Raw genomic sequence first — 13,937 nt, forward strand, 5'->3', positions numbered from 1 at the left:
GTTCTTATGGAGAACGACATTGCATGAGCATCTATACTATAACACCATTGTACTCTTGCAAGTATTTTGTGTAATTTTAACCTTCTTCTCGTAGGTAATAAAAATCCTATCAATAATCTAATAGTTAATTAACACAAAGCAATCATTTTATGATGTGTGTGCCCCCTTCAAGATGCAATTTAGATTTCGAGGTTTTAAACGTCTTCGTGAGACCACCATGTATGATGTTTGAACCCCCTTCATCGAATGATTAATGACAAATTGTACTCTAGGGAAAATAAAACACACATGACATTGTTAAAGATTCCATGAAAAACTGAATTTCTAGGGTCATGAGTGTCAAGATCAATGATTGATCAGGAGAAATACATACCTTTGGTTTTCAAACACTAGCTGGAATATTTTAATCAGATTGTAGACGAGAAATGAATGGAAAGCAGTGATACAAGACAACCAGGAAATTCAAGAGATCCTAAAAGGAACCTAACCACAGCGAGCTGTTTGCAGTGGAACAACAGTACAGCTTCTCAGTATTCATGTGTTCGCCTTCATTCTTGCCAACTTAGAAACGAGCAAGGAAATTGAAGATTTCTTGAATTATGAGGGTCTCAAACCCAAATCCTTGAAGAAAGTATGTATATATAAGAAGCTCATCGCCTTCTTTACTTGGGACTGGGAGCCAAGAAACCAAGCTCCTCAATTAACACATCGACATCTTCCTCATCTTCTTCTTGAACACCAAGCAAATCAATTTCTTCATCAATACTCTCATCGAACAAATCTTGCCAAAACCCCTTATCCAGGTCTTTGCCTCTACTCTCGCGTTCCTCTTCTTTCTCTGTACATTCTTCCTCACCAAGGACGTTTTGGGTTCCGCTTACACCCGGCATATCCATAGCAAATTGGTCCAACTCCGAAACTTCAAACTGATCAGAAATATTACCATATTCTTGCGGTTCAACTTTAACAAAAGTCTCTGCTCCAACTTGGCCTAATTCATCCACCTCAACATTACTAGGGCCTTGCTCAATAGTCCGCCTTCTCTTCTTGGTAATCGCTTCCTCAAGTTCTTTCCTAAAGTCGGTCTGCTGCGACAATTGTTGTACAAAGTTGGGATTCTGCATTGCCTTTGCCAAGAAACTCAACATATGTTGCTGTTTCATTTCTGTCCTTTTCAGTCTGTCTTCCATTCCTTGGATGTAAACTCTAGTAGCTTGCTGTTGCTGTCTAAGCTTCACTAGTTCCCCCATTAGTACCTGTTTATCGCGCCTCAACTGATCGATCTCTATGTCCAATCCAAACCTTCCAACTTCAACACAAGAGTCCAAAGTTTTTTGTGAAGACTGAGGAAGATGGGATGCCTTCCTTCTCCTGATATTCTTTAAAAGATGCTTTTTCCCTCTGAGAAACGCTTCATTAGCAAACTCCCATCTATCTGTATCAACCTTCCTAAATCCCTACATTAAGTAATCAAAAACTTTCTTCATGACCACAACATCCGTGTGAAGCTTTAGATCCGACACATCCAACGGAAAAGAAAGCAATAGCAACAATAAAGCAAAAATAAAAAATCAAACAAACAAAACTGATCTATCAGATTATGATATAAAATTTAATATACATCATAAGCAATAGCAGCTCCCTTTGTATTAGTATCATTCATATTTTATACATTGGTTTCTTCACTTTCTGTTTTGACGCCATTTAAGAAACAATATGTCCACATTAAGTAATAACCCCATTAAACAAACACACAACAAGGACCCAATTAAACAAATAAAAATGACATTTTCTAGCTGTTTCAAGAGCATGAATGCATAAAGTAGCCAGATCTAGAGAACCCCACAAATATGTATACAATATAAAAATAAAAATAAATTTATCTAAGCAATACTTTAATCTAATCTAAACTACGAGAAGAAAAATTCGAGTTTGAGTGTAAAAGAAGAGCACAGTGCTCTAATCAACATGGCTACACTCGGGCTCAGGTTTGCAAGCCTTGCAATATTCAAATAAAAAGGGATGCTAGAGGTGATATATACTTACATAGGTGTTGAGCTGCCTGACAAAGCTGGAGAAGTTGTTATGCTTGAAGTATCTGGGGAGAAGACTCATGGCAAAGCTATTGGGATCCAAAACAACAAAGCTGTTGTTGTCTCTACTCCATGAAACTATGTGATTGGTTGATGGGTCGTCGACGATGTCATAAGTTTTGGTGAGAAATGGAGGAGGGCCTTGGTCATAGAGCTTCTCCAGTGGTAGAGGATGATCAGCGACCGCACTTGAAGAAGAAAAGCTTACTGGGTCTTGATCAAGATTCATTTTTTTGTCTATGTATAGTAAACTTTAGTCACTAATTACTGATCTGGGTTGCTGTCTTTTGTTCTTTTTTTTTTTTTTTTTTTTTATGAACAAAAAAAGTGAACTTTCTGGTGGCAATGGAGACTGGAGTGTTTGTTCAAATGGGTTTTGGGAATGCAGGTAGAAATATTATTATAACAAAGAAATATTAGTATAGGTAAACTTTGAAAAAAAAATACAGAGAAATGGTTGTGAGAGAGAGAGAGAGAGAGAAAGCTATCTGGTTGCTATGGAGACGAAGAAGCCCAGAGACCGGGAGCTTAAGAAACAAGAAGGCAGCTGGGTTTTTGTGGTTTTAAGACAACAGGCAACTTGGAGAGTAGGAAATGGGGTACCCAACGATTTCTAAACGGGGGTAGTAGTGCCTTTTTGCTTTTTTCCCATTTCTTCCCTTTCTCTTTTTTCTTTTTGGCCAGACAAAGATTTGTTGGATTGGATGAAGAACAATGATAGTCGATAGATGTCATACATGACCTCTTTTGAATTTTTTTTTTTTTTTTTTTTTTTGCCAAATTTCTTCCTCACTCATGAAATGACCATTAATGTTATACAGTGAGTAGGGATGAAAGTAAAGGAGGGTTTAACCGGCAAAGATTCGGATCCAAAAAGAAGCGATATCAAGGACTTAGTTAAGTTCGATTTTCCTTTTCCTTGCTAATAAATCGAATTGATTTGATTTGAGCTCAAACGAATTGGAGTTTGAATACACTCAAACTCAATGCTTGAAATTTTTTTTACCTTTGTTGTTTGAATAATCACATACCGCTCAACTCAAAAGTCAAAATTTAAACTTGACAAATATTTATTCTTGTCTAATATTTATTATACTATGGTCGAAAATCTTTTTTCATCATATAATCTAATAACATAAAGTTATAGATGACGTTTGTTTTCATATGAATGTATGATTTAGATTCAACGTACTCTACAGTTACTTTAATCACTCTAGTTACTTTCAACCATATAATCTAATAACATAAAGTTATAGATGACGTTTGTTTTCATATGAATGTATGATTTAGATTCAACGTACTCTACAGTTACTTTAATCACTCTAGTTACTTTCAACCGTCCTCTCTTTAAGCCATTGTAGGGGATCAAATTTCAAGTTGAATCCGCTCAAGTTGGATTACTATTTGTGAACTTCACTTTATAAAGAATACATTATATATCTAGAGCATTTTTTTTCAATGAAAAATGGCAGTCATAATTTAAGATATTTTAATCCGTCCCAAGTGCTAATGTTCTTTTCCCTTTGGGGAAAGTCATTTGGCACATCAGATTTTATCATAGCCAATGATAAAGAGAGTGGTATGGAGTAAGCATTTAAATAAGGTTTATAGTTTGCCTCATGAAACTAGTTTTGTCTTACCTTTTCATTTGCAATTGTTATTTTCGTCTCATTTAGTTTTAATTTACCATATTGTTATCTATTATGTCAAATAGACGTTAATATAAAAGTTAGTAAAATGGTGATATAATTTTTTTGGACTATGTGAGTTATGGGTTAGGAGAGAAGCAAATAATGGATTGTGTTTCAAAATTTAATTTAAGCTACTCATTGAATTCAACGACTATAGCTACAGCTCGAACCAATCGGCAAAAAAAAATCATCTACAACAGAGATATACGGTGGTTTAAATTAGAGTTGTCAAAATTGAATTGAGATTGCTTTAGTATCAGGAGGATCCTGAGGATTTTCCAATCACATTCGTTCATTGTACATCGTGTGGTCATAAATCATTGTAAATTTTTTTGTTTAAAATTGAATATAAACAGTACCTGATAAAAACTGGCCACATGATATACGATGAACGGATATGATTGGATGATCTCTAGAATCCTCACAAAGAGGATCCAGCGAGGATTCTCTCTCGTTTTAGTAGGCATGTTAGCAAAAAATTGTGTCAAAATTGAAATGTCTGTACTATCCTTTAATTTAATTCTATTTAACGAAATGGATTACAATTGAGTAAATTAAGACTAAGTAGTCAAAAATAACAATTTAAAAAAAAATGAGACAAATATTAGTTTTAAGGGACAAATTAATTAATAAACCTTTAAATAACAGAAATGTTATCAAACAATAGTATGATTGTACTTTATGAATTTAAAATTAGAAGGTTGGAGAACAAGCTGTGGGATTTATCTTGATAAAAAAATATTTGTGGATTTGATTTCGTTGGTCCTCCTATTTAACCAATAAAAAATGGGAGTTTGGAAGGTTCTTCATATGGGTGTTTTGGTATAACCCTATAACTGGAACCCATTATACATGCATACATGAACACTTAATATTAAAGGCCGACTTTTTTCCATAAAGCATATTACAAACAAGCAAGATCACAACAAAACTTTCATTAACACTCGAGACCATGTCAAAGTCACCGCTAACAAATGAACCATTTAGTTAAGTTTTGATGAGTGAACTTAAACATAAACATAGGGTAAACTTTACAGTGTACAAAAACAGCCGACGTGTAAATTGTAATTGGGTTGAAAGAGATGGTGAAGATTTCATTGCAACTTGGAATTTCTGCTGCTCCGAGATGAAAATGATTCACGTAAAAGTTAAAGCACAAAAAAATAAACAGTTTAGGAGACCAATTGTGATTAAACAAGTGCTTAAACTAAGTAATATTTTAAGGGGCTATAAGATGAGTGTAGAACTGCATGGAATATAGACGACAGAAATATAATTTCAAAAAGCAGATTCGGACAGAAAAGTGCGATCAGGGGGTCCATTATCTAACTTTAATAAGAATCAAATTTGGTCTTGAATTATTGCACCAGGATCCGGTAACATAATGTGATATCCGGTTCTTTGTCATCACCTAATCTCACTCAAGAAATACGAACACTCGGGAAATTGCTAGACAGAAACCAAAAAACAAAAAAAGTCATAATTGACAACTAGGAATAGTAGGATCGATTCTAAAGTCAAGCACAATTCAAATCCACATTTTCTTTGCAAGTGCAACACTGGAGAGAAAGTGACATCACGTGCACCAGAAAATAATCGTAATTACTTGAGTTACAAGCTCATTAATCGTAGGCTCGGCAGTTTCTGACACGACATGAAAATTATACGAAAATAATAGGTTTCAGGTCAACACCATAACTAATCAGGTCATTGTTAGGTGACCCGTTAATAACCCGTGGGTAACCCGTTTGACCCGTTAAAAAAAATTATTTTGATAATTTTAAAGTTTAATTACTAAAAGATTTATTATAAAATACAAAAGCCATATTAATATATACAATATGTTCTATATTATATATATATATATATATATATATATATATATATATTATATGTGACATCCCGTCCCGAAAATATCGGAAACGTGCTTAGGAAATGACCTTTTTACCCCTAGTTGGTCTTCGTATTATTGTTTTTGGTTACTTTGTGTGGTGTTGGCAAGCTTTGGGCCACACACACACACCTGCACATACACTGTCTCTCTTCACCCTTTCTCTGTCTCTGTCCCGTGTCTCTCTCTCTCTCCCTTTCTTCTTCTTCTTCTTCCAAAAACGTACGGACCAACACACATACCCCTCAAACGGTGGTAGATCGAGGAAACCAAGGACATATTTGAGCTCGTGAGGTCGAGGGGAACACAACCGTAGCATTTTCAGGTGAGAAACACATCGTTTTCACGTCGATTCGACGATGTCCGTTTTGAGTACTGTTCATGCAAAATTTATACATTGAGTTTTTGAACTTTTGAAGCTTGTAGATGTGTTGGTGAAGTCCCAAGGAGTGTCGGAGTAGCTCGTTGGACGAATTTGGACGTCGGGAAGGCCTGGTTCGAAGTTGGCCGGTTTTTGAGTTTTGAGACAGGTATGATCGCGCGGCTTTTAGCTTTTAAAAGTTGTATAGCGTGATTCTACTAGTTTAGGGCGTTCTTTTGGTCCAAGAATCATAGAAATTGGTTAAGAAACGAAGGAGAATAGTGAGTTTAAAGTTTTCCCCAGTTTCCGGCGACCGGAGTCCGGCGAGGGTAGGCCGGAGAAGAAAGGGGAATATTCCGTTAGGTTTAACGGAATATTCCTAACGGCAGTGACGGCATCCGGTTAGATTTGACGGAATATTCCTGACGGCGTCTGTTGATACCGTCAGTGTGCCTGGCACGTGGCCGCGCGTGGGGGGCGCGTAGGTCCGTGCCTGTGCTGGCGCGTGGGGGCGCGTGCGGGGTCCAAAAAATTTTCTAAAAATATGGTTGTGATCCTGAGGTTGTGTAGAGCACGTGGGTATATTCATTTGTCCATTTTGAGCAATGTATGAGAAGTTATTACGAGAAACGGGTTATGTGCTTTAAAGTTAACGTTTTTATAGTTGTTTCGCATCTAGGTGACACGTACCCAGAGGACGAGCGTGCACACGCGAGACAGGGGGGCTACGACCCTTCTACATACCAGTGAGTGGGCTTTTGTTTTCCGTATATACCTATATACATCTATATTCCCAGAAATTGAATTAAAAAGGGTTATTTGCCTTATGCCATGCATGTTATTGTTATCGTTTATGCATCATTGCACGCATTAGTAGTGGCATACATATATATGCATATTGGGTGCTGTGGACGCACAGGTAAGTGCCAGGTAAGTGGTAAGCATATTTACTTTCAGCAGTAGTTTGAGAGACTTAGAGAGCTCATAACCTGCACCCCCGGTGTTAGTGCTCCCGCCCAGAGTAGGGCACAGTCCTTCACGTGATGTTCACCTCCCGCACCACACGCTCAGCTTGGATCCAAGCTAGGTGCATAGGCCTGTCGTACAGACCACATTAGGTGGTTCCGACTCGTAGGTGACCCGCGATTATTCGCACAGCCTTCACGTGATCGTAGCACTAGAGCGTATATATGTATTACACCCAGGCCTGTCGTACAGACCACCTAGAGTGGTTCCGACTCGTGGGCAGGTTCAGTTGTTGAGTTTGAGATTGAGCTCTACATGCAGCCATACAGGTCACGTTAGGTGACTCCGGCTGCCAGATGTTATGTTATTGATATGATTCATACCTGAGCACATACATTTCATTACGAGGTTTTGACATGGCATATCTTGAGCATGATTGGCATACCCTTGAGCATGTTGGGCATATCTATACATACGTACATATGTTTATTTCCTGGGAAGTATACAGGTTTTACGGTGAGAGGTTAGAATGTATTTTATGAAATGGTTTTCAAAGAGCTTTGTTTTTGCCCACTCACGCTTTTGTTTTGCGCCCCTCCAGGTTCTAGTTGCTTAGCCGTTGCGGTGGTTTCCCTTGAGAGCTTTCCGGCGTTCTGACAGACACTCCACATTGTAGGGTCGCCTTCGGGCGTACTACTGTTGTCGTTTTATTTGGACTGCTATAGACCTGCTCTGAATTTGTATCGCACTAACTAGCACTTGTTATAGTACTTGTATGCTAGTTTTTAATTATTCGTACCTTTATATTACTACTTACTAGCTTCCGCACGTGCACATGGCTACGTCACCTTTGAGTGACGGCCAGCACGCTCCGATCTCGGTCGGGGTGTGTCAATATATATATATATATATATATAGTTTTGTATTATTATTCTATAAAAGTTTTTAAAAAAAAGTTTTAGTCATTATTTATTTTTATTATGAGAGTTTCTTATTATCATTACTAGGATAAATTTTACTTAACATGTTGTTGTCCAAAATTAAAATAAACTATTATAGTATTTGTATAGCCAAGAACTAAGAAGACATACATACAAGTATGAAAAATGTGAAAGAATATATAAACATTCGTGATTCATCATTATTCATCCACGAGTAGATAATGGTTATACTTACATTATCGTTTAGATTTTTAAAATCCTCCAAACCCTCATGAATAATGTTTTTTATTTGAGGGCAAAATTAATAATAATTATTTTAGAAGTGTAAAAAATGTATAAAAAAAATATACAATCACTCATAGTGACAAGCTTTACAACTTTCATGAAGGGGTCAGCTTCGAAATCCAACAATATAATCCATAAATCTTAAATTTATATTTAACCGTCGATTGTCATTTACGATTTATTCTTCTTACTGAATTTCATTTTTTTAATTTTCTTGTTTGAAAACATGATCATCTAGCGGATGTAAGAAGATGAACGGTTTAGATCTTTGATATCACATTTCGATATTTACAGTTAACTTAAATATGAGTCGATGTCATATAGTTTGTAAAAACTTTATAAACATCAAGTAATATTTTCACTAACCGTAAAACTCTGAATATAATATCAACGATCCAAACCGTTCATCTTCTTGCATCCTCTAATAGATGATGTTTTCAAAAAAGAAAATCTGAAAAAAACAAAATTTGATGAGAACAATGAAGCGTAAATGTAAACAACAATCAACGGTTAAATTTTGATCTATGATTTATATGATAATAGTGGCAAATTTCAAAGTTAAATTCTTCATGAAAGTTGTAAGGCTTGTCATTATGAGCGTTTATATATTTTTTCTATATTTTTTACACTTCTATATTAATTAAAAAACTATTAAAGACTTTACTTAAATAATAGCTGTAAGATAAATGAAAGTAAATTTGTACCGTTGGATTCTATTTCACTTATATTATTAGAACTTTTTTGGACGAAAAAACGCCTTCTCTATTCCAATATTTTCCAATTTTACCATTTGATCAATTTAGGTAAGTGAAAATATACTTAAAAGAAAAATGCATTTTTATGTTTTGGATGTGACAATATGATATGTATATACTTATTTAGTATTATGTTTTTCGTTTGATTATTTATTGGTTTAAAATATATTTTCCTTAACGGGTAACGGGTCGGGTCACATTACCTGTTAATATTATCGGGTAGATTTCGGGTCGGGTCATTTTACCCGTTTATTTTAACGGGTATTGCACGACACGACCCGTTAAGATATCGGATATAACACGAAAACGACACAAATGCCAGGTCTAATTAATCGTACATTCCTCTAGTTTCCAACTCCTCTGCATTATCAAAACCAAGTGAAAGCCTCCTCAACGTTCTATAAGCATTTGGAAGAAGCTAAATCAAAAGGATAGTATTCAACCCATGTTTTGGATCATTTCAATTTGCATGTCAAGTATTAACCAGTTCTAATCCATCCTATTTCAACTCAGTAGAAAGCCCCAAAAGAAAGCTTTTGTTGTTTTGGGCTTCGGCTAGGCAGCCAAGAACCACTCAAAGTGACGATAAGTTTTTCTGCGCAACCATCACACAATCACGTAATATTATCAATCTATTATATTGCGTCTATAACGTATTAATCTGCCATCCCCCTTTATAGTATGTGAACTAATGTCGCAACAATTTAACCATCACACGAAAAAGTTTCTCCAATGTCGCGAGTTTGGCCACATCATCCAAACCATTGAAACCCACAACGCAAGTACATGTCACAGCTTCCAAATCTGAATGAGGTGTTTGGCTGAATCAGAAACAAAAAGGAGCCAACACCTACCTCTAGCATGCCAGGGATGAAAGGTTAGGCTGGAACCATAATCACACACAATATAACACAATAGAACTATATAATTATTAAATGTTTAGAGAGTTATGTACCATACATAAAGAACATCTGGTAAGATACTCGGAATTTATTCGAGTTTATGGAAAGGCCAGCACTACTACAACACAACTTAACAAGCATCACAAAGCCACAAGTTATACATCCCAGACAATACAACCATACGTATCTTTTTCATAGCCAATACCGTATTTCGTTATTTGTAAACCCCACATTTAGAAACAAACGCCATATTCTATGCCGCAGCGTTAACTGCATGGTCACCAGTTTCCTTGTGCACAAAAGCTTTAAGATACTCCTCCCTGCAAGGAAGGTCCCTTTGTGAGAAGACTCAACGCCTATCGGGCATTCTATCGCATGCATGAATGGAAGTAGGTAAGTCCAAAATGTAGAGAAAGACAGAACCATACCTTGCAGGAAGATGATCATGAGGACGGTTAAAGGGGGTCCAAACTGGATCGCCAATAAATAGACGCATTGCCTACATCAAACATATGTTTTTTAGAACATCCTTTAATTTCATAGATTAAACACTATAAGGTAAATTGTGACTTCTTAATTGACACTACACCACAGACACAGACGTAAAAACAGTAATGCCTGGCATCTCGAAGGCACATGAAATCATTATTCTCGTCTACATTACAATTAATGCACTTTGGTGAACTAGTCCATCAAATGCCATATCAAGTGCTGATGTCTACCTTAGTGTTATGTGACAGTGCTTCAACTACTTAGGTGTCCTTTGTCACAAGTTCACTGGGAAATCACGATGACAAAGTACACACCAATGAATGATAGGGAGGCATAAGATGAGACAAGATTTTGTTTTCTTACAAAAGAAAAAAAAAAATTGAAGCAAATAATGGAAGATCACATCCTGAACCCTCATCATCGTCCCATCAATAATATGCTTTTAAAAATAGTCGGTGCCACAAAATGTAGAAGTGTGTCTTCATACAAGCGTAATGAGACTCCACTTAACTGGAGAAAAGAGAGAAGGGGAAAAAAACAAAAAGTGGTCGTTAGAACATTTTGGCGCTATGAACTAATACCTTTATGTAGTTGTTTGTGTCCAAAGTGAATCGGTGATAAATTCCAGCAGGCAAAATAATCATTCCCCCCTTTTTCAGCCATACGCGAATCCAACGTTCATCGCGGTCCCTAACATCAAAATAACCTTCACAAAAAAGTACACAATCATTAATCAAAAGAGGTGAGTAAAGAAGGGATAACATACTGCGATAAAGTAACTAATCCTACCACTTCCATCCACAGCATATCGAATTTCCTCATCAGTGTGAAGATGTTCCTCAAAGAAATTTTTTATCTTCTCCTCATAATTAGGAAGCTTTTCAGGGCAAACCTCACAGAAGTCCTACAAGAGGAAAACATTATCCGGTTAAATATACCGTAAAACCATGCAGAAAGAGTTATTGTGAATTTCCATATTCACAGTTCCCATAATCTGGACTATAAACGGGAAGGGGAAAATGGCTGAAAACATTCCAAAGTGTGCATTCAAAAAGGGTCAACATTTCTAATAGTCGAAAGAAACAATCATTTTCACAAGATACCGGTGAATTGTGATCAATGGACAAAACTTGACATTGTTGTGAATCAGTGCCTTGACATAATGAACTAAAGAGTTTAGGTACATGACAAAATGAAATTAAAAATATAGAAAAGAAAAACGTAAGTTAGTGTGACAAACCATGTAGGAGTATCCACGTTCTTCACGAATCTTCTTCAACTCCTCATCTGTTTCATAGTTATCAGCATCTAGACGCCAGCTGAGCACTCCAAGCTCTGCAAGATAAACATAATTGCTCGCAGGAAGTTAAATACTGGACCAATTATCATCATCCTTATTGTCCCAACCAACTGGAATCAAACTACGTTTTACATTATAAACAGTATCCCCTGCGAAACCTAAGTTTTATAAATCTTTTCGCACTCTTTCCAGATTAGTCTCCGCATGCTTGGTATTTTACCTTTTACATTAACTAGCATCATTTGGTTAAAAATGCATCTACTGGTCTGCTTCGTATAAATTAATACCACCTAAGCCTAGTTCATCTTATTTCATCAATTACAGATGTCGCTCTCAAGGTTTCTATAATACATTGATTTTTAAAATCTAAAACAAGCATTATCTGTAAAACAAATATTTGTTTCCCAAAAAATGCTTACCGGCAAGTTGGTCCAGGGATACAAATTCCTTGGGCTCCTTGTGATGGGGGAGCCTCTGGTCTTCATCACTATCATCCATGTACCATGCTTGGATGACTTCTTCTCTAGGATCCTGCATATGACAACATTATGAGAATGATCTCCTGATCACAAAAATGCATGTTTTTTCTTTTCCCTCTTTATTCCTACAAACAGAATAACATTGAATGTAGCATAGAAAACCCCAAGATTCAGTACCATTGAACTGAAAAAGTGTCTAACTCCCAAAAACATCTGAACCTAATGTGTTTCCTCTCTGTTTAATTCTTTGACAATCACATTTCCAACCCTTTTAAGCACAATTTTTACAATCAAAACAAACCCATTGGCGGGGTTGCCGCCATAGCCAAAAAAAATTGTACCTAGCTGCCTTTCTATTACTACTTCAATTCAACAAAATTACTTTCAAGCAATATCTTAATTCCCACAACTTATCACACAAAGATAAATAGGTAATAACTCAAAATTCAATATAATCTACTACTGGAATCACCTTAATCACCCATTAATCCAATCCAACCACATAAACAACAGAAAATAATCAACAAATGATGCATTAAGCTTGAATCTTTGACCAAGAAAATATAATTAAACCAAAATCAACAAACACAACAGAAAATTATTCAGAAAATCTCACTTAGGAGGGTGTATTCAATTGAGAATTTGAGAGACTTTAATGGATTTATAAATCCATGGATTTTTATAGAGTAATTAATTTGTAGAGATTCCATATAAAATTTTGATTCAATTCGCTCGAAATCTCTCAACGAATTCTCATGAGGAGAGGTGAGATTTGTGGATGCTTAAAATACACTACGAAATCTCTCCAATTCCATCTAATTCCTCAACTTTCTCAAATCATTTAAAATCCATTTCTAATTGAATACACTAAAATTTATAAACTTCTTTAAAATCTTAATCGAATACAACCGGATTAACAATAGGTAATAACTCCCAAGAAAACATAATTAAACCAAAATCCACAAAGACAGAAAATTATTCAGAAAATCTGACTTGAACAATTAATCATCGGTTCAGTTTGCAATAAGAAAATTATCCGGGAAAAAGATAGCTCTTTTTTTTCCCGGGAAACAAGAAAGCTGGAGGAGAGAGATAATTGGGATTTGGAGCGTACCCTTTGGGAGCCAACCATGGCTGCTGCTGATGTTGCTCTGCGTTTTGGCTGTCGATACGATTCCGGAACAATCTGGAGTGGCCTTACGCGTGGTCTTTAAACGAAGCTCGGAGGATGAGATGAAATGACGAAGATACCCATCCGATGTTTACGCATACAGCAATTATGTGCCTTGTCCAGGTTAATTGAATTTGACAATTTGTTGGGCCGCGTCGCCGTTTTGACGTTTCAAAGCTTCGACATCTACCGGTGGAGGCGCATAAGGGCTAGAGTCGTCTCAGGACTATCCCGACTTGAGAAAATAAGATTAGTATTACACTTATTTTTATTGCTTTGCGTCCCTTCTCAACACTTTAAACAAATTTAATCATTATCTATTTTTTTCATCCAACAGATCTCATCCCAAATTAAATATAATATTTCTGATACTCATCATTCACTTTTAAATTTTAATTCAAAAAATCGTCTAAAATTTAAATGAAATAACAACACCGTGTGACAGTTTTTCGAATGTCAAAATTTTACTCGTCTCTCATTGAAAAATCGAATTGGCACAAGTCCAAGGCTTGTTTTCAGCCATGACAGATGAACTCTTAGCAAAATCTCACTTTATCCCTTATACTTTGTTTTGTTGCATCTTATTTTAGCACTTTTCATTAACTCCGTT

The 13,937-nt window shown here is 36.1% G+C and overlaps 2 protein-coding genes and 1 long non-coding RNA gene across 3 annotated transcripts; 1 reads left to right on the forward strand and 2 right to left on the reverse strand.

Moving 5' to 3' along the window:
* Positions 1-294: 294 nt before the first annotated feature.
* On the reverse strand, positions 295-2,676 carry LOC137738410 (heat stress transcription factor A-6b-like). Its single transcript, XM_068478047.2, has 2 exons — positions 2,047-2,676; positions 295-1,457 (listed from the first exon to the last, which is right to left on the reverse strand). The coding sequence occupies exons 1-2, from the start codon at positions 2,320-2,322 to the stop codon at positions 663-665; spliced, it is 1,071 nt and encodes a 356-aa protein (XP_068334148.2). The 5' UTR covers positions 2,323-2,676; the 3' UTR covers positions 295-662.
* Positions 2,677-6,087: 3,411 nt separating this feature from the next.
* On the forward strand, positions 6,088-7,755 carry LOC148691887 (uncharacterized). The gene is made up of 3 exons (XR_015954708.1): positions 6,088-6,205; positions 6,701-6,782; positions 7,604-7,755. It is a non-coding gene; the product is annotated as an uncharacterized LOC148691887 (long non-coding RNA).
* A 2,135-nt stretch (positions 7,756-9,890) lies between these two features.
* Positions 9,891-13,597, reverse strand: LOC137736434 (acireductone dioxygenase 2). Its single transcript, XM_068475700.2, has 7 exons — positions 13,271-13,597; positions 12,097-12,208; positions 11,618-11,712; positions 11,167-11,281; positions 10,959-11,083; positions 10,314-10,384; positions 9,891-10,205 (listed from the first exon to the last, which is right to left on the reverse strand). The coding sequence occupies exons 1-7, from the start codon at positions 13,286-13,288 to the stop codon at positions 10,139-10,141; spliced, it is 603 nt and encodes a 200-aa protein (XP_068331801.2). The 5' UTR covers positions 13,289-13,597; the 3' UTR covers positions 9,891-10,138.
* Between the last annotated feature and the right edge of the window lie 340 nt (positions 13,598-13,937).

The sequence above is a fragment of the Pyrus communis genome, chromosome 13, assembly GCF_041283825.1.
Source record: "Pyrus communis isolate YQ-2024b chromosome 13, ASM4128382v1, whole genome shotgun sequence".
NCBI classification, from domain to species: Eukaryota; Viridiplantae; Streptophyta; class Magnoliopsida; order Rosales; family Rosaceae; genus Pyrus; species Pyrus communis.